This window comes from Pelodiscus sinensis, chromosome 1, assembly GCF_049634645.1.
Source record: "Pelodiscus sinensis isolate JC-2024 chromosome 1, ASM4963464v1, whole genome shotgun sequence".
In the NCBI taxonomy this organism is placed as follows: domain Eukaryota; kingdom Metazoa; phylum Chordata; order Testudines; family Trionychidae; genus Pelodiscus; species Pelodiscus sinensis.
In genome coordinates, this window is record NC_134711.1 from 296407754 (window position 1) to 296428747 (window position 20994).

General features: G+C 38.2%; 1 protein-coding gene across 15 annotated transcripts in view; it reads right to left on the reverse strand.

The window, feature by feature from the left end:
- NBEA (neurobeachin) overlaps nucleotides 1-20994 on the reverse strand; it is a 748692-nt gene that overhangs the window by 408977 nt on the left and 318721 nt on the right. For all 15 annotated transcript variants that reach the window (XM_075919184.1, XM_075919178.1, XM_075919179.1 and 12 more), the window contains one exon: nucleotides 857-918. In XM_075919184.1, coding sequence (XP_075775299.1) covers nucleotides 857-918 — 62 coding nt within the window. The remainder of the gene's footprint in view (nucleotides 1-856; nucleotides 919-20994) is intronic.

Consider the following 20994-nt stretch of genomic DNA (forward strand, 5'->3'; position numbering starts at 1 on the left):
TAGAGAGAGCACAGAACCTCATTTTACACACTACTCTGTGTGCTTTTTAGGCATGTGTGTGAATCTGTTAAATAATATGAATCTTTGGAGAAAAATTAGAAGCTGTGTGGGACTGGGTATCTATTCAGGATCATACGTATTTGAGGTAGAAAACCAAATAATATTTATTGATTCTTTAGTACAACTATATTTTACAAGATGACAGGTATGTGTGAAATTCAACTAGTAACATATATTAAATTACAATTTAGAGGTGACTTGTCAAAAGCACCAGAATATTTCAGTTTCAAAATATTGTTCATGATTTTTATTAACAAAATTTTAATCTTTTTAGATTTATCACAGAAAAACTCAATTATGTTCAATAATTTGCATGTATGATACCGGATAATGGAAAATATAAAAAAAATCCAAACAGCTGACTATTTTACCCAGCTTTTAAAATACTGACTGAAAGCTTATATCAAATGTGCAATAACTTATGTAATGTATCCTAAAGGTGAAAGTTAATGTCACCACATAATAAAGTTTTCATTTCATTTCATAACTAATTCCGGAAGCTCAACATTTAATGTGAAATTATAACAAAAAATTCTGCATAACAGAATAAAATGCATAATATATATGCACATATCTTTTACAAGCAATTGCATACATTACTTTGCATGTCCATAAGAAGGTTGCTTAACAGCATTTACCAAGAAATTACCCTTTACAGAAAGGTGTGAGAAATAACATTTGTGTTTGTATCATATTCAAGTAGAAAAAAGAAAACATAAGCAATAATCAATTCTCAAAATTTAGAAGTATGTCACAGTGTGATGAAACTAATGCAATTAAAGAAAAAAATTCTTACCTGTGAACAAAGCAGCATAACAAGTTCAACAACAGAAGTACTTGACTTCATACAAACAAGGCCTGTAATAAACAATCAAATGTGAATTAAAAAGATTGCTTATATTAAGCTGTCATAACTCTGGTTTTATACGTTCTATAAACTTAAATTTGTTTTTTTTACAACCAATGTAACATGTATTTTCAATCATTTAAATTTACTGAAATATGTTTGGACTTCAAACACCTTTAAAAACTTTTGCTTCAGAAAAATATAAGTGTACAGAAAGCAACACAGAATTGTTTGGAATCATCATTATCATATGCAGCTCAGATTTTTTTATGTAGTCATATTTTATATTTCAAATAAGTCTTTTGAGGGTTAATGCAGCTAAATGACTAGGAGAAGGCAATCTTACCCAAGAAAACTTCATATAGAAGTACATTGCGATTATACCACAAAAATCTTTGAGGCCTGACCTACATAGACTTATCAATATGAATAACTTCAGTCATATACTGTAGTCTTTGAAGAATCAAATTCTTCTTTAGTAGCTAGTTAAATTTTCTTTTGGAAACTTCCCCTTTACATAGTTGAAAATATAAAAGGTTTAATAAAGGAAAATATAAATCGCCATAATAGCTGTCATTTATTCAATGTGCTTCTGAAATAATACTAACAACTACAGGCTTCCACTAAAATGTCTTACTGTAATTAAATATTATTTTGTTTCCCCAAAAATATGAGCTAAAGATGAAAACGAGAAATACAGTCTCTTAGTTATACTGTCAGTAAATAAAATCAACACTTAGAATGATGAATGAATTTGGTCATCTGTAATTCTTAGATCTATCATTTATAAATTAAAGCAACATGAGCATAGTTATATATACAGAACTTTATACTTTGAATAATTATTACAATATAATGTGTTCATATTTATTTGCAGCCTCTGAATTGTGGCTTTCCTTTAGGAGAAAATCAGTTTCACATCTTTGCATATAAAAGATACATTTTAAATAGTGGGTCAGTCCATCTGAAATACAACAGGCATTGGAGTACATTTATTTTGTTATTTTAAAGTATGGTACTTTCAAATTTTAAAATTAAATAGGGTATACATCAATTGTAATGGATTGGGTTATAAACACATGCTTCCTAGGATGTTGAATAAAAATATCAAATACATAAAAAGGTATTTTCTAGCACTAGCTAATAAACAGAAAGTTGAAAAACTAACGGATTTGTTTTTAAGTGTGTTTCAACAAACAGTGGTTAGAGACAAAAGTACTCCTACACAGTAGCATGTATATTTATTGCAGGTAGTGGATAAATACTCTTTTGTGCCCACTTTGCTAACAACCCCATCCTTATTGTACTGTAAAACAGAACAAGCTGTAAGAATCCACTAGTATTCCATTCTATCAGTTCTAGGAGTAGGCAGTTAACTAATGAAATAAGATGTAGAAGTGAAAAGCTCCTTTAGGGAGACAATTGCTGTAATTGATCAGCTATTCTTATACTCAAGTGCTAGAGGATCAAAAAGATTAATGGGACACTTTTCACCTGCAGGCTACCTCAACTATTTAAAACCTGACAAAGAAAAACTAAGGAGAATAACCAAACTATACAGCTAAATCAACACACTTAGCATGGATATTCTGAAATATTTCAAGACAGAATTTATTGCTTGTGCCTATATCCACCTTAGGTTAATTGGAATTCAAAACTCTATTTCTGCCACAGATTCATATTCCCTTTCAAAATTAAAATATTTGTCTTACAGTGTGTGATTTAAGTAAAATATCTCTTAAAATCCTCCTAAAGTAATTCTCTCAAAAATTACTTCTTAAACTATAAAATAACCTTTAAAAAAGAGAACACATTTCCAATCATCCCATACAACTGAGTAGAATAATGCTAAGATAGCAACATTAGATTAGTAATTACATCTTCTGCAGTGATTTCTCTGGTATAAATTGGATACATTTTCAAAAAATTAACTGAGTGAACAACATGGAAAATATTTTGTAGACGTAGGCCCAATGAATATTTTTCTGTTTCTTTAATTTCTAATGTAATGGTGTGAAGTCCAAAGTGATTGTAACGCAGCAAAGCCACGCACAGAGCTTTCACTGATATGGAGACGTTGGTGTGTTAAACAAAAACAGAATGAGACTCCAACTGATAGAAACAAAATTATTATTCATTATTTCCATTATGCTAGTAACTGGGGATCAGGATCACTGTGTTAGACACTGTGCACACAAAAATATATCTGCAATTTTATAATTCATGTTAATGCAAATGTAGCTATTTGATATATAAAAAGTTACCATAATTTAATCAAACTTCGAAAGATTCTCCTTGTATTATTATTAGCATAGTGAAGCAAGGCCCCACAGTGAACCTCGTAGCTTTTATTTATTTGTCTGGATATAATATAACAACTGGGGAAGAAGTGTGGAACACCACATCTGATCAATCTGAAAATTTGAGGCAGGCCCTATTGATTTGGGTGAAAAACAGAATGGGGAACTGAAGGACAGAGTCCCTGACATCCAGTTTGCACACAAATCAGGTCTGTGACCATCCTCAGATCAAAGGCCAAATTACAAATGATAAAATATTTAAGCAATAACACATGAAAACAGGTGAGGAAGGGAAGGCAGCCCTCAGGAAGCCTGGGGCTGAGGCGGGTAGTAGAGGGACGGAAGGAGCCTCTGACATACGCAATGGCCTTTGTCTACTGAATAGAAAAGCCACCTGTCTGTTTTTAACTGGACAGTCTTTATCAGATTTCTCCTCCCATGTGGTTCTAAAACACAACTTCACTTGGATTTCTCCCATACGGGACAAAGGAATACCACTTCGAAGAGAGTGTTGTTCTATCCTCTGCACCCACTTTCAACATTCCCACTGAGAGGGTCATGCTGACTCAGGTGGGGTGGCACACTCTTCTATGTGGAACATGACTTCAGACATGCATTTACACCAACAGGGGTAGTCCAGGGTGACCAAAGTTGGCCCACATTCCCAGAATAATGGAATATCCAGCGTTCCAAGAATGTTTAATTGGCCACACCCATACCAAAGGAAATGAAGCATGCAGCTCTATAGACATGGGCGGGCTAAAACAGGAACAGTAAGAAAAGGAGGGGGAAGCACAGAGCTTCTAGCATACAGAACAAGGGGAACTGGTGAGATACTCAGGGCATGTCTACACAGCAGCGTTATTTCGAAATAACAGAGTGCGCATCTACACAGCAAGCCTGTTAATTCGAAAAAAATAACAGGCTCTTATTCCGAATTCTGTAACATTCATTTCACGAGGAGTAAGGGAAACTGAAAGAAGAGCGATCTTTCTTCGACTTCCAGAGGTGTAAACACCAACAAAAGCTGAGCTGAGGTACTTTGACTTCAGCTATGCAATTAACATAGCTGAAGTTGTGTATCTTAACTCGACTTTAGCCCACAGTGTAGATGTACCTTCAGAGATCCTGCCATGGGGGTAGGGAGAAAGGGGGAACACGCAGCACTTGGCATTTGACAGAGAAGAGAGTGAGAGGTACGGAGAGCCACTGGCATGGATAGAAGAATAGGAAATCCTCATATGGAAGGTACAGGAGAATTATGCCATGGGCTCTTCATGTCCTCAAGGGAGTAGAGTTTCAAGGAATCACTAAAAGAGGGGGATGGGAAGTTGGCACACAAGGAGCTTGTGAAGGGAAAATGAAGGATAAAAGGGGCCCCAAGTGTGTACAATAAATTGGGTCTACAGGAGCAATCAAGCATGCAACCACAGTTGTATATACGATAGCATCCAGAGGTCCATGCTGAGATCAGAGTCCTACTGTGGGAGACACTGTACAAACACACAGGTAGCAGACATTTCCTTCCTCAAAATGCTCTTAGTCTAAGTAGCCAGGCAAAGTGTACGAGAAAGGCAATTTTATTCTCATTTTACAGATAGGAAAGTAAGGCAAAAAGTGGTGTAGTTACTTCCCCGAAGGTCACTCTGTGCCACAGACAGGAACAGAATCTATGTCCCCTTAATTGCATTATTGGGCCTGAATAGCTAGTTTATCCTTATTTAAATGAAATAAACATATTTCCATAGACAATGCATGGGGGCAACACAAAATCCAGTGCACCTCTCCCCACCCCCGCTTACTGCTTGGCCTATTCTCGGGGGAAGACAGGATCTGCGTCCTCCTGCTGTCTACACCCTCTGATACATTTGACCCCTGTCCCCACAGCAGCCAGAACTGGGCAGGAAGCAGAAGTAGCAGAATCAGCCACTTCTCAGCTATCCACTAAGGGTCACTGCTCTGTGCAACGTAGCAGTTGCCTGAGAGTGTCTGGATGGGGAGGTGGTAGTTTCCACTCCCTGCATAGGCTTTGCTTCCAGGGACAAGGGACAAGTGATCTGCAGTCCCCTTTTTCCCCACCTGGTAGGTTTTGCAGCTCCCTCAGCACCTGCCCCCGGACCACCATTACCTCCCCAGCAGGCTCTCTCTCAGGCAGCTGCCAGACTGCATAGAGCAGCAACCTGGAGCAGCCAGCTTCAGTTGCATGAGCAGTGGGTCCATCCTGCTCCCTGCTTGGACCAGCCACCAGAGAGAGCAGCCAAATGTGCTGGGGAGCAATAGCAGCGAGAGAAAGACAGAGCCCCATCCCCACCCACCGCAGATAATGTGTGCCGGGGGATGGGAGTGGGGGACATTGTGTGTCAGCCATGGGTTGGGTGCAGGGTATGGACGATCATTGGGAAGGAGATAAATTGGGCAGTCTTGCTTTAGATTGTGTTTCCCAGTCTGGAAAGGCATAAGTTGTCTATGCATCATTCTTATTTCAAAGTGATTTTTAGAAATTATAGTTATTAAATTGAGTACAGATAGCTACAGCAAAATAGAGGTATACAGGCATTACAAAACTGTAGTTTTTGTGATGGTGGAAAATGCACAAACCAATCTCCTCCCCAATCCCATAGCTCAAGTGATAAATTTTGTTATAATTTGAAAGAAATAATGGTTGCCTGTGCTTTTCTGCTTTAAATGGGTTGTCTCTACACAATCTGTATCAAATGCTATTAAAGAAGCTTAACATAATTACTAAAATACAAGTAGATACTTCCTGCATACATCAAGGTTAAAAAGATCACTGTTCAACTGAATGAACTACTAGCTATCTATATTTGCTCTTTCCTTCATGGTCTAGCCTCAGTTCATTAAATATAACCATCAAAATTCAGCAATTTGATGGCAACAATGACCACATGTATGGATGCAGTAACTGGGGGCACCAAGTGCATGACCTTAGCTAATCCGTAATAAATGATGTATGGCTGGTAATTAGTTGGAAATGCTCTGGTTTTTCAGTGCTCTTCAGTTGCTTCTTAATATACACCACTTATTTATTCTGCCATCATTGTGACTTCATGTATAAAAAAAGACTAATTTAAACTTTTCTATTTTAAGTTATGTCTGTAGCATTAATACAATGAAAGCTTGAAAACTTTAAACTTACTATGCTGAACTAGTTAATCTGTATGAATGTTTTTACTAAATAAATACAAAGGAGGCTGATAAGATCATTAAAAAAATCCTTATGAAATAAGATCATGGTTTTGAACTTCTTTTTATTATTATTAATACAATATGTGTAGGAGTCTAACTGAAATACCGGCACTATTTTGTCTGGTCTTTATCAAGGTTTGTCTGTTTTTTCTTTCAATGATTTTACTTCAGTTTAACTTAAATTCTTATTTAACTAAAATCATTTATAATATTAGCTTTAAAATGTCATATATATTTTAAGGTTAGAAAAAAACTATTGATAATTAATCCGATCATTGGAACCTGCAAATAACTAACTCAATAACAATTTCTAATTAACTGAACGAGTCTCAGGTATGTCTATGCACAAAATGAGAAAGCATCTTACTTATTATTAGACTTAATTCACATCAAAAACTTGACACTAACCAACCAATAATATATACTCAAAATTTAAGGATCTCTATAATAGACTATAAGTACACGTGAACACACAAAACTATATTATTGGTATTGGCATTATTTTATAATCATGTGGAAAGTACATGAGACTAAGCATGTTTGGAAATAAACAACACTGCTTACAATTCAAATATTAAAAAAGAACTTGAATGGGATACATCTCTTCCTTTCCTCTTCCAACTTCTTAAACATTGGCTATTTTCAATTTCTTTCCCACTTATATAGAGGTTTTGTCCCTGTAACAAACCTAAATTCCATTAGAGATTGTTATTGAGTATCACAAGACACTGCCTCTTCCACAAGAGTTGTGCACCTTCTCCACCATAAGTCCCACAGTCCCTCCTGGTCTGTATATCCAGGGATGGAATGGAAACCAAATATGGATATCTGTACCTGACAGTACGCATCATTACCACTGTCCAAATGTATTCAGCCTTTCAAGTGTAATTTATTAGTGTTTATTAGAGCTGGCTCACCAAAATGATGATAAAATCCAGATTAGGTTTAAAATGAGGGATTATATTGGTCATTGGATCAGAATTAGTTTCTCAAATCTATTAAAAATATATTGAGATTTTTTTTAAGCAAAGTATGTCAAAATGTTTCAAAATTAGCTGTTTTAGTAAGATTTCCTCCATCTGGGGTCACAATCTTACAGCTGTTTCCTTGAGGGATTCTGACAATATTTCAAGTGGTGCTAGAAAATTGTATGTGTGGGGTAAATTCTATATCTGACCATTTCCCAGCCTCACCTGACATTCAAAAGAATTTGGATTTAATGCTCTGGCTCAGAGTCAGTGCTATGGTTAAGCCAAAGAGACACACAAAGGGTGAGCCAATTACTGAAGTGATAAGGGATGTATAATGGAAGACAAAGGGATCAAGAATGAGTGCAACAGAGATGGAAATGTTGGAAATGAGTGTTATATGTACAACATTAGTTATTACTTGAAATGAGACAGCTGAACTTTTAGATAGGAAAAAAGTGTGAAAGGCTATTGGAAGGATGAGGTAACATAAGTCAGCTCACAGAGAAGCACTGCAAGAGACACTCACCTGTGCCCAGCTATGGACAAACAATGAATTAAGCAGCACTTAATCAGTAGCCAGCATAGAGAAACCATTCCCTTTTCAACACAGAAGAGAGTTTCTTTATAGAAATCTTGTTAACTTGTTACTGGTAGCTCTGTGAATTGGGGGCAGAGGGAAGGGAGACTGTTTTCTCAAGGAAAAAGATGGAAGAGTATTGGGGAATATGATACAAAAGGAAGACGGCGCAGGATATAACTCTTTGCATTGAAAGCTGGATTCAGAATCAACACTATTGCATTGTTCACATATAATTAGGTTATGCTAATGGGCTAGATTTACCAACAGTGTAAATCAGGGGAACCAACAGGATTGCTCAGCCCTTAGGCAATTTGTGTGTGTGGGGGGGGTGGGAGGGTGACTCCTTGCTCCCGTAAGGGGCGGGGTGTTGGGTAGAAGGGGCAGAGTAGGGGCAGCCAACCCCCAAGCACTGCCCAGATGGCCCAGCACTCACACATCAAAGCCAGACAGAGAATGCAGCGGCAGCTAGGATCTCCGGGCCCTTTAGAATCATCTGGCCCCAAAGCATTGCCCCCTTTGCTTCTCCACATCAGTGGACCTGATGAAAATCCTATCAAACATTCAGCTGTGGTGGAAAGACTGCTGGGAAAATGCCAGTAGTGCACAAAGTGGCCACCAGGCCCACTTATTGGGAGATGAGGAGAGTGCAAATGGGGCAACTGCCCCAATGTCTGGCAATTTAGACTACTACATGGTATGCTCTGGGCAGCGCTGGGAGGGGGAGAGGGCTGCAGCATGCTCCAGGCACCACTTCTTCCAACCCCACCTCTTCTACCTGAGCCTCTGTCCCTTCCAGGAGCATGGAGCTGCACACCCCACGATCTTTTGCAGGGGTCAAGCAAGTTGCCAGCCCCCCAGTGGTCACTCCTCACATATACCGGGGGTAGGGGTAGGGGTCACTGCAGTCAAAGAAGTGGGCACCAATCAAAAAATATGGCCTGGCAAGTAGTCAGTGTTACTGATTGAGCACTGATCCTCAGCACCTCTTGCTGGCAGAATTTCTATGGAGAGCCTCATGCAAATTAAACCTATCCCTATACTAGGTAACATGAGAGATGGCTGGGTAAGCACCAAAGGCTGTCCCCATGAGGGTAAATGCCTTGTGTGGTATAAGAAGCTGCTAATGCGAAGTGCCATTTAAGTGTATAAGAATTTGATCCAGTGTTTTTATAGTTAATAAAAACGGTTGTGTTCACATCTCAGTCTTGTCTGGTCCTGGTTCCACGTACTGTGCAACATGGATAACTGTTATTCTTTGAAACTGGTATCCTATATATAGAAAAGCGCACACCTTGTTTCTTAGACATGGGACAGATCATAGAGGATGCATCTCTCAAAGTTTGTGGGGATTTCTGGAACTCTTATGTGTACTATTGTGAGCATTGATAGGTCATGTAAACGACACAAATTGCCTCAAATTGTCAGTTCAATATGAGCTAAGATGTAAGATACAGATATTAATACTAGTCTGACAGGAAAAAAGTACAGTAAAACTCCATTGGTCCGGCATCCAATGCTCCAGCACTCCTGATGGTCCGGCACCATCAGGAACCCGGACGTGCTCCGTCTGCTGGACAATTGGAGCTGCTCTGCACCCGGCTTCCCCGATTCAGCCGCTGCTGAAACTGACCAGCAGCTGAATTGGAGAAGTCGGGGGCAGAGCCGCTGGGATGCTGCCGGGTTGGTCCCATAACGTTGCCCTTCGGGGCTACAAGACCAACCCGGCAGCACCCCAGCTGCTCTGCTCCAGGTGTCCCTGATTCAGCCGCTGCTGAAACTGATCAGCAGCGGCTGAATCGGGGACACCAGGGGCAGAGCCAGACTATCAGAAGGGGGGGCTAAGAGGGGTCTGAGGGGCATCCCCCACCCCAGACCCCTCACAGCCCCCCCCATCCAATAGTCCAGCATATCTAATAATCCTGCACCCCCTGGGTCCTAAAAGTGCCAGATTATCAGAAGTTTACTGTATGTGGATTTGTGCAAGATCTTTGATGATTAATAAATACTCTAAATGAAATAACACTTATATATCCTGAGCCACTCTGGTTACTAAAAGGAACATAAAGTAGAAATGTAAGATATATAGCTTGGGCTCCCAAACTCGGGGGTGTGTCTCCTGGGGGGGCATACCGCCTGGGGGAGCATGAAGAAATTCCAGGGGGGGCCCAAAGCAACCCAGCTGCCTCCTCCCTGCCCCATCAAGTTTTGCTGCCCTGGTCAGTTCCTTTTTTAGTTTTTTGTTCAACAAGTTTTTCTATTTTTTGTGTGGGAGGGACGTGAGGGTTTTTCAAAATTCAAAAAGGGGGTGTGATGCCAAAAAGTTTGGGAATCTCTGATATATAGGATAGTAAGAGAATGGCAACCTCACTCTCCCACTATTAAACATCGAATATAGGAAGGAGGTTTAGTACATTACAGTATATTAAAAATTTATTCTTCAAAACTACAGGCTTTTACATTATTTCATGAGCTATAATGAGGCAAATATTACTGAAATTGGTGCCACATTACTCTCAGAAAACCAGTCTTCCATTAAAATTTTTGTCCATTAATGTTCATGGAAGCCATATACATACACACATACACATATATCATACATCAAAATGGTGAAAAACACTTAATCCATTAGAAACACACCACAATTTAATTTATAACATTACAAAAAAGCTTTTCAAACATCATCCATTTTGTCATTCCCACATCTGGTAATTCTTCAGTAAGGCATCAGTTACTGATTTTCTTAATGTGCTTGTATTCGTGTTTCTCTTTTCTAGAGAAATACTTAACTCTGGGCACTTTTGAAAAATATTTTGCAGCAATAGACTGTATTAATTTGACTTCTCCAATGGACTTACAAGTCTGGTGGATAAGAGAGACGCAGTGGATGTGATATACCTAGACTTTACTAAGGAATCTGAGACGGTCTTGCATGATCGTCTTATCAATAAACAAGGCAAATAGGATGAATTTTAATAAGGACAAATGCAAAGTACTCCAGTTAGGAAGGAACAATCAGTCTCACACATACAGAATGTGAAGAGACTGTCTAGGAAGGAGTACTGCAGAAAGGGATTTAGAGGACATAGTGGACCACAAGCTAAATATGAGTCAACATTGTGACGCTGCTGCAAAAAAAGCAACATGATTCTAGGATGCATTAACAGGAGTGTTGTGAGCAAGACATGAGAAGTCAGTCTTCCGCTCTACTCTATGCTGATTAGACCTCAACTGGAATACTGTGCCCAGTTCTAGGAACCACATTTCACGAAAGATGTGGAGAAACTGAAGAAGGTCCAGCGAAGAGCAACAAGAATGATTAAAGGTCTAAAGAACATGTCCTATGAAGGAAGAACAAAAGAACTGGGCTTGTTTAGTTTGGAAAGGAGAAGACTGAAAGGGGACATGATAGCGGTTTTCAGGTATCTAAAAGGGAATCACAAGGAGAAGGGAGAAAAATTGTTCTCCTTGGCCTCTGAGGATAGGACAAGAAGCAACTGGCTTAAACCTCCCTTGTTTCAGTTTAAGTTGGACCTTAGGAAAAACTTCCTAACTGTTAGGGTGGTTAACACTGGAATAAGTTGCCTAGGGAGGTTGTGGAATCTCCATCTCTGCAGATATTTAAGAGCAGATTAGATACGCATCTATCAGGGATGGTTTAGACAGTACTGGGTTCTGCCATGAGGGCAGGGGACTGGACTTTATGACCTCTAAAGGTCCCTTCCAGTTCTAGTGTTCTATGATTCTATACAGGAGCTGATCATCAACTGATGTAAACTGATATGGTTCAACAAAGACTCTATTAATATGACACTAACAGCCAATGGTACAAAAAACAATCTCTCAACTTTTAAGGGAAAATAGCACCCTAAAATTGCAAGTTTTAAGAAACCAACTTTGGTATCAACTGAATTGAATAGAACCACTTTTAGAGCAAGCTGCTATTCAATATAAGTGAAAGCATCAGAATTTGGCCCTAAGTTATTAACAGCATACTAACTAAATTAATGTGTCTAAATCTACAAAAAAATTGGCCATACCGTGTCAGACCAAAGATCCATCTAGCCCAGTATCTTGTCTTCTGACAGTATCCAATGCGACATGCCTCAGAGGGAATGAATAGAACAGGTAATCATCAAGTGATCCATCTCCTGCCAGCCATTCCCAGCTTCTGACAAACAAGGGCTGTGACACCACTCTGCGCATTTTTGCTAATAGTCATTGACAGATCAATTCTCCATGAATTTCTCCAGTTCTTTTTGAACCCTGATTAAGTCTTAACCTTCACAACATCCTCTGGCAAGGAGTTCCACAGATGGAAGTATTTCTTCACATAACACCCAGTCATTTATTTGTTTTAAATCTGCTACCTATTAATTTAATTTGGTGACGCCTAGTTCTTCTGTTATGGAAAGGAATAAATAAGTCTATTTTCTCCACCCCAATCATGGTTTTATAGATCTCTGTCATATCCCCCTTCATTATCTCTTTTCCAAGATGAGAAGTTCAACTTTTATTAACCCCCTCTCATATGACAGCTACTCCATATCCCTAATCATTTTTGCCCTTTTCTGAATTTTTTCCAATTCCGATAATTTTTTTAAGATGATGGCAACCACATCTATGCACAGCATTCAAGCAGTGGATGTATCATGGATTTATGTAGAGTCAATAAGATAGTCTCTGTCTCATTATCTACCTCTTTCCTTGATGATTTCCAATATTCTTTTTGCTTTTTTCACTGTGGCTGCACATTGAGTGGATGTTTGCTGAAAACTATCCAAAATTACTCCAAGTTCTCTCTTGAATGATAACAGCTAATTTAGTCCCCATCATTTTATGTGTGTAGTTGGGATTACATTTTCCAATGTACGTGATCACACATCAATAACTTTCTTACATTCTAAATCCATGGACATTAAATGTACCAAGACCAAAGGAGTACAAATATTTCCTTCTTTGATAGAGTTACTGCCCTAGCAGACAGAGGGGGGAAGCAGTAGATGTGATATATCTTGATTTTAAGATAGACTTTTGACCCAGTCTCATATGACAGTCTTGTAAACAAACCCAATCAAATTATTTTGAAATATTTATTTCTTTTGTTTCAGTTTCCTTTATTTCAATGATAGTAACAGTCCTGCCATTTTTATCAGCTCTCCATAAACTGGCAATAACACCATTTGCCATCCTACAGTTGTCTCCATGGACGGACTATAATTCTTTTTAGCCTCTATTTTTTTTTATTTGTGATTTCCCATTACAAAAACATCACCATAGATCAGAGGTTCCCAAAATGTTTTTTGCTGAACCTCCTTCAGAGATTCATCACATGCATGCCCCACTCGGCCTAGGACAAAGAGGAGAGCTAGATGGTAGAGAGTCCTGAGTCCATGAGACGAGGAAGGGAAAATTCCCAAGCATGCAGCATGTGTGGGGAACAGGCTTATGTGCCCCATTTAAATCCTAGCTAGCCCAGAATGACAACTAACACATACTGGCTCTGCAGCCTTGGTGTCTGTATTTGTGTGTGCGTGCATGCATGCACACGCATGACAGGTTCAAGGCCTCCGCTGTGGGGCCAGGATGTATGCATGAGACCACGATCAGTGCAGGAGAGGAGAGGTGAGCATGAGATAAAGAGGGAAGACAAAAAGGGAGTGAATTCTCACAATGCTTGGGTTGTCATGAGAGCTGTCTGGCAGCAGGATGATGGCATAGTCTGGGTAACAGTAACATGGCACCAGAAGGCTGGAATCCTGGAACCAGCCTTCTCCCACTCACCCTGTCTCAGGGCACCCAGGGAGTAAGGTTGGACCTGCAATGGTTACCCTGAAGAAAGGGAAAACAAAATTTTTAAGAGGTCATCATTGTTTCCTCTAAGCTGCGCATCAGGACAGGTTCATGGGTGATTAATCAACCCCACCCAGTCATAGGCTCACTGACTGGGCAAGGATGATTAATCACCTGTGAAGCTGTGCTGCCGCGCAGCTTAGAGGAAACACTGGTCGTCATGTCTTCACGTTCCTCTGACAATCTTGTAGGCCACAAACACCACAATTAGCATAAAAGAATTTTCATCAAATGACTCACACCAACCAATGAAAAAATAAATAGGAAAAAAACCTACACAATGTACTGTATATGCTTAGTAGTTAATTTAAAAATATAAATGCTATTAACACCTAAAGTACAAAGCACAAGAGTGTATACCTTTGTTGGAGTTCATTTTTATTGTATAAAAATCTATCCAAATCTGTCAGTGGGCTTCTGTTTTAATTTCTAAAACAAAACAGGCTTAATAGCTTCCTAACATTTAGGCCCAAACATTGGCATGCATTGTACTTAGACAACTTGTTTACCAAGTTTAAAACTGGTACAATTTGAAACAACTAAGCTAACATATTACCCACAAAATTAAAATGGAAAAAATAGAATTTAGCTCAAAAGATGCATACAATTATTAAGTGTAAATAGGATACAGCAAGCTACTTGAAATCATGATTGACAGATTATGAAGTTAACTATGTATTACTACTTTTTAAAAACACCCTTTAAACAAACTTTGAGTTATCCTTCCAAACCTCTCTAATTCAGGATTTAACTACATCTTTCCTGATCAGTAAGTCACAATTTTCCATGAATGTGGTTTCTTGAATCTAGGCTTGGTCCAAATGTTGAGGCTTCTTTTTCCACACCATTTATAAAATCCAACTCTTGTCTGGATAGCAAAAGCTTGTATGACCAATCTTGATTACTGCAACTTCCATCTTTATAGTCTTCTTGCTACCCATTGGTTGATTGTACCTCAACTTCCTTGTAAAATACACATGTTAATATTTTCTCCCACATATCTTAATCCAGTCACTACACTGCAAATGATACTAGTTTCAATACTTTTTGTATACATCTTGCATAACTATTTCTTCAAGTATCAACTATTCTGTTCATAAACCTTTTGAACTCCTTACTGACAAATAAACCCAAACCCTATGGTTCTTTTCTAATTTCATCACCTTATTTTTTTACACCCCTCTTCTCTGCCTTGCATGAAAGTATTTTGTAAGCTCTTTTAGCCAGGCAACACAGTAAATGTATCTGTACTGTGAGGTGCCTAATAATTTTGGGGTGCTATAAAATAATAATGTTAATTCTCTTTAATGACATATTAATTAAATGAAAGATTTGAGCAAATCCATACACTGGTGAACCTGGGAATGTGTAGTTTTTCTGTGGAGCTATGTCTCCAGGACTCAAAGTACAGAAATACTAACATGGATTTCTTTAATATATTTTTAATCTATTTGTACAGGATAGCTTTGGCTCTGACTATTGTGAAATGGCCCTAAAATGTCCAACAGCTGTTAATATACACAAAATTCTTGATTCTTGGTAATGCAAAACTTTACTGTCCTCCCAGGAGTCCAGACAGTGAATTACCCTGTCATCTGAAGTGGTGGGGGGGAAGAGACACTTAATGCACAAAGGAAGGAACATAATTTAAGTCATCTTACTTTATAGAAGATATTATAGATTGTTAAGTGAGAACAACCATAGCATGTTACTAACTAAGCAATAGCTAAAACAAACAAAAAATCAATATATTGGTCAGAGCCAAAGGGAGACTTCTATAAGATATTTAAGTTTCAATTTAAACTATAAACTAAGACAAAGTGCCAAGACAGAAATCTGTCTCTTATATTAGAGCCCTTAAGAACCTATCCATCATCTTGATAAGCCAATGGAAAATCAACTACCCTACATCAGAGGCACAGAGGGCATACTCCCAACCTTTTGAAACACTTATAGTCAGGTAAATACCAAAACCTTCCTGCCAAAGGTCTAGAACTTTTTCCAAGGCACACACAGACCAGTCTCTTAGGAGAAAAAAAACCTTTTTTTTCCAAATTATGTAATAAGTGCAGTGGAACGCCTTCCCCCAAGGTGCTTAACTCCTTGCACATAAAGTCATCAGAAATAGGATCTGGAGTGTAGTGGTGAAAAGTCTATCAGGCGACTGAGAATCTGGGCAAGGAGTCACTTTTGTACATGAATGGCTGGAATGTTGACAAACCAGGCTCTTCGTGGGCAAACTGGAATAATTACCACAGCATATGGCCCATCTGCCTTCATCTTTTCAGACAACCTTGACTAATGGGAAACTGGAGATAAAAGGGAGTCAGGTAAAGAAGGCCCCTGGACCAAGGGATGAAAAGGTTCTATGGTGGGCTACAGTGTATCACATCTAGGTACCAACTGCAATTCTTTTGGAATTAAAAACAATGATATGTCCTGTTGCACCTTAGAGTGTAACCAAAATATATAGCATTAAGAGGTTTTGTGAGCAAAAGCCACTTCATCAGATGAACTGAAGTGGAAATAACAGAAATCATTATATGTGTGTGTGTGTACCCGTCAATTATAGGATGTGTGTTAATAAGGCTAATTAAGTTTGCTACATTTGTCCCATTTATAGCTATTGATGTAAAATGCAAAATGTCAAAGGCATGGGAAATTGCCTTTGTAGTGCACTAATCAGTTAATATCTTTATTCAAGCTCAGGGAGACAGACAGTGACTAACAAATAGGTTACATACGGAGCTTCCATCTGGACCAAGGGGTTCATAATAATAAGGTGCAGCAACCATTCAATTTCAGCTTAGCCTGAATGAAAAGAAAGTCTGACCACTATGGAGGCTATTAGGTGGTTTTCTTGAATAGCAAGCTTTAATAGATGTATATGAATCTGGACGTGAACCTAAGGAATGGTTCCATTTCCACAACACAAGGAAGTAGATCTTCTGCTGGGTAACATCACCTAAAATTCACACACTCCTTTAAGTTTCATAGCTCTCCCCACTAAGTGGAAGACTTACTTATGTGCACTTCCAGAACAATTATAAGATTGGACAAGAAAGTGTGAGATTTAGGAGACAACATTAACCAGGTCAAAGAAGTCCTATTGTTTTTGTTTTTTTCCACAAATGACTGAGTCTCTGGAAGAAATGATTCCAGGGGTAAACACTTAACTCCCAACAGGAATACAAGATCTCTAAATCAGACATGGCTGACACTACAATGATATGGATGACACTAAAATGGACATAGTATTAAGGTGTGGCTTTTGTCTGGAAATGGGTGACAGGAGAGGGATCACATGAGGATTACATGTTGTGTTCCCTCCCTCTGTGGCATGTGGTTTTGGCCACTTTTAGCAGATAGGATACTGAGCTAGATGGACTGTTGGTCTGACCCCGTATGACCATTCTTATGTTCTTTCACGGTGAAGTAGTTTTAAGCCAAATGATTAGGAGGGCCTGACAGAATCTATACATGGAAGTTATAGCAATAGAAGTTGAAATGTACAGACAAATATAATTATACCAGTATAACTCTGCATATAGACACTTATTCTTGTAAAATAGTGTCCTTTTATTTTTGGTTGGATTTTCTTTTGTTTGCTTATGTCTTGTCTCTGTAGAAGGGGTTCAAGATTATTAAAAACAACACTCATTCGTAAATAAGGGTATGTCTACACAGCAACTTTATTTCAAAATAACTAGCATTATTTTGAAATAACTCAGTCCACGTCTACACAGCAGGCAGTTATTTAAAAATAATGTCAAAATACTGTCAAGCTGGAAGATTTCTTATTCCCACTCCTGTAACCCTCATTGTAGGACGAGTAAGGGAAGTCAGAGGAAGAGAGCTCTATTTAAAAAAAATGCTGTGTAGATGCTCCCAATTTTGAAATAAGCTACACAATTGACTCTGAATTTGAGTAGCTTATTTCAAGTTAAGCCCTGCTGTGTAGACGCACCGTAAGTGTATCCCTCTGGGTAGTTGTACCAGTAAGGCTTTCCTATATAGACTAGCCTAGAGAATGGGAGGCAGTCAAAGATTATGAATTATCATTCAATGTTTCTTTCTACCATCTCTGAAGGCCCTACTGTTGTTTTTCAATTTTTGACCTCATCACTAAAACTTTGAATCAGTTTTCAACAATGAATTTTGTTTATATATTTATTGCATTTTGGACATAAACACAGCAAAATAAATTCGATATCAACACCACCTCCACTGTTCAAGGCTAGATAGTTCTCTGGGAGAAATTGCTTGTTGGGGACTGATTCTATTTTAAACCTCATGGGGGTGAGGAGTGGGGCAAATACCAGTCTAACCATTTCAAGTCCAAAATCAAGCAGAGTCCCCTGCTGGGTACTGGATGATGAATTAAGCAGGGTAAGAAGAACTAGAGAACCTCTGCCTGCAGGGAACAGCAATCACAGCATGAACATCCTTTAGATGCTGAATAAAATTTTGGCACAGTGCCTCATTTTTCTTTGGATCTGGACAGAGAAGGAGAAAATAATATAAGGAAAAAAGATGCTCCTCTTTAAATAAAAAATCTATGTAGTCTAGTGGGATCATGCAGCAGTTCCACTTGTCTGATGTGATGATTCCACCTACAGGTTATGTTACAGTAGTGCTTATTCTTTTCTAGGAGCAACATCCAATATGTCTCTGCAGGTTTTTTCCAGGATGAGACAAATTGGCAGAAAAAAAAATTAATTCTGCATAAAAGCAGAAGGTTAGCTAGGTGCAAGAGAAATGGATTGGGGACTAAAGATATCAGTTTGCTAGTGGGATCATTGGTCCGATTTAGAATGGCCTTTCTTAGGTTCTAAATCCATGGACACTAAATGTACCAAGACCAAAGGAGTACAAGTATTTCCTTCTTTGATAGAGTTACCGCCCTAACAGACAGAGGGGGGAAGCAGTAGATGTGATATACCTTGATTTTAAGATACACTTTTGACACAGTCCCATATGACAGTCTTGTAAACAAACCAGGAAAATATAGTCTAGATTAAAATAATATAAAGTGGGTGCACAACTGGTCGAATGAAAGTATAAAAAAAGTTATACCATTTCAGTCTGACAACAATGCTATCTAGTCAGATTCCACAGGGATCTCTATTGGGTCTGGTACCATTCAATATTTTCATTAATGGATAAAGGAGTAGAAAGTATGCTTATAAAATTAGTGGATTATGTCAATCTGTGAGGAACTACACAGACTTTGGAGGACAGGATTAGAATTCAAAATGACCCTGACAAACTGAAGAATGAAATGAAATTAAATAAAGACAAGGGTAAAGTACAGTAAAAACTGAGTTATCCAGCACTTCACTAACTGGAAAGCTCTATACATCAGCATTTCTGTTCCTTCCTGAGGTCCCTTCCAGTCCAACATTTCTATGAAGTCCTCAAGGGCGTATTCTACTATAGTTTTGGACACAGATCTAGCATATCCAGGTTTTCCTCAATGGCTTGAGAACTGGTGAGTGAAAAACCTATCTGAGATGCACTGTCCAAGACTGCACAGGGCAAACAGAACTTGAGAAATGCAAAATATTCTCAGGTCCAAAGTCCTATATGTTCCAATTTTCCAAGTGGTTGATTTCTATCAAAAGTTATGTGTATGAAGTTTTCCTTGTTTCCTAATAATTTCCATTTTTACTAATGACTTTTCAAAAACAAATTTCAGCATTCAGCCATTTCTGAGTCATTTTATCACCTTTATGAAAAGATGGGTTTTAATACTTCTTCCTAACAACTCTTACTCATGACATTTCTTAATTTGTCAAAATTTACTTTGCTCAAATCAGCTTCCCTTTTAATACTCTCTTCTACTAATTCATTCCTTATTGTGCTGTATGAAAGTAATTGGTTTGAAGCTCACACATTATTCTCTGATTTTCAATCAATTGTTTTCTGTTGGTAAGGTACAGATCTAGGATAGCTTCTTCTGTACTTTTAGTTTCGACATTTTGAATCATAAACATGTCTTGTATTGTTAATTAGTGTAACAGCGATTAGACAAAGTACCAATCGACAATCCCCATCCTCCTAAAGTTAGACTTGGACCACACAGGCTAATGACAAAAAACATATATAAATAATTAACCCTAACACAGTGAAAACATTTTTGTAACAATCCAAATCATGTATGATGGACTTTCTTCACTAGAAGTACACTTATATGTGAAATTACTATAGGTTCACTTTTCAAAAAAAGTGCCAGATTATATGTATTTTCCAGTAGCTAACTGGAACTCTGATCTGTTATATTTCCTGACATGTTAAACACGTGTTTGGATCACACATTTCTGGGATGGAATCTCAGCAATTCAGTAGTTAAACCTGAATGATCAGAACAGCCTTTTCCCCTGCCTCTCAGTTACTACAGCCTACTTAAACGGCTCATCAGGTTAACAGTATCCTTAAAGGCACAGAGCATACTTCTGGAACTGTCCTGTGACAGATGCTCAGTGAAGATTTTAGTTCTTCCTGTCTAAAGTAAGCAGAGGTTTCTGTTAGGACAGTTTTCAGCATCTCCAAAGATCTGTAAGCCTTCTGTCAAACAGTGTTTTCTGCCAAACAGAGTGGAAGCTGTTTAGTCTTGAATCTTGGTTCTGCTGGACATGAACCAAATACATAGACGAATGGCAAATTTGCAATGCGGTACCTCTTCATATATATCTGACTTGTCAAACTGTCCTTTTGTAAAAACGTTTCATGTTTTAGAAGCCTTTTAAAGTGGCATGACTGTATACAGAGAGGCTATTTCAGTAACATCTCATATGGCAGTCTAATTATGGAAAGAATACTGCATAACTGATATATGAAATTTCACCAAGCTGTACACAACAGTTTAAGCTAATTCATCAGCAACTTTTTTCTGTTTGGGAAGGGATAGTAAAAATGCACAGTAGGATTCTACTCTGTAGTGATTCTTAGAATCAAGTTTCCGTCTGGAGCTTTTTAAGGGACTTTTTTGTCTTGTGTAATAAACACCTGCTGATTTTCATGTGGTTATAACCAATTCCTGCAAATTCCATCTTTTATTACAAAAACTCATGAAATGCCACATGAAAGTAATGTGCCAAACATTCCACATGAGTAAAGCCACCCTCATCAAATGTTCTAATAATATTCAGTTGTTCAATGCATTGGTTAGTGACACCG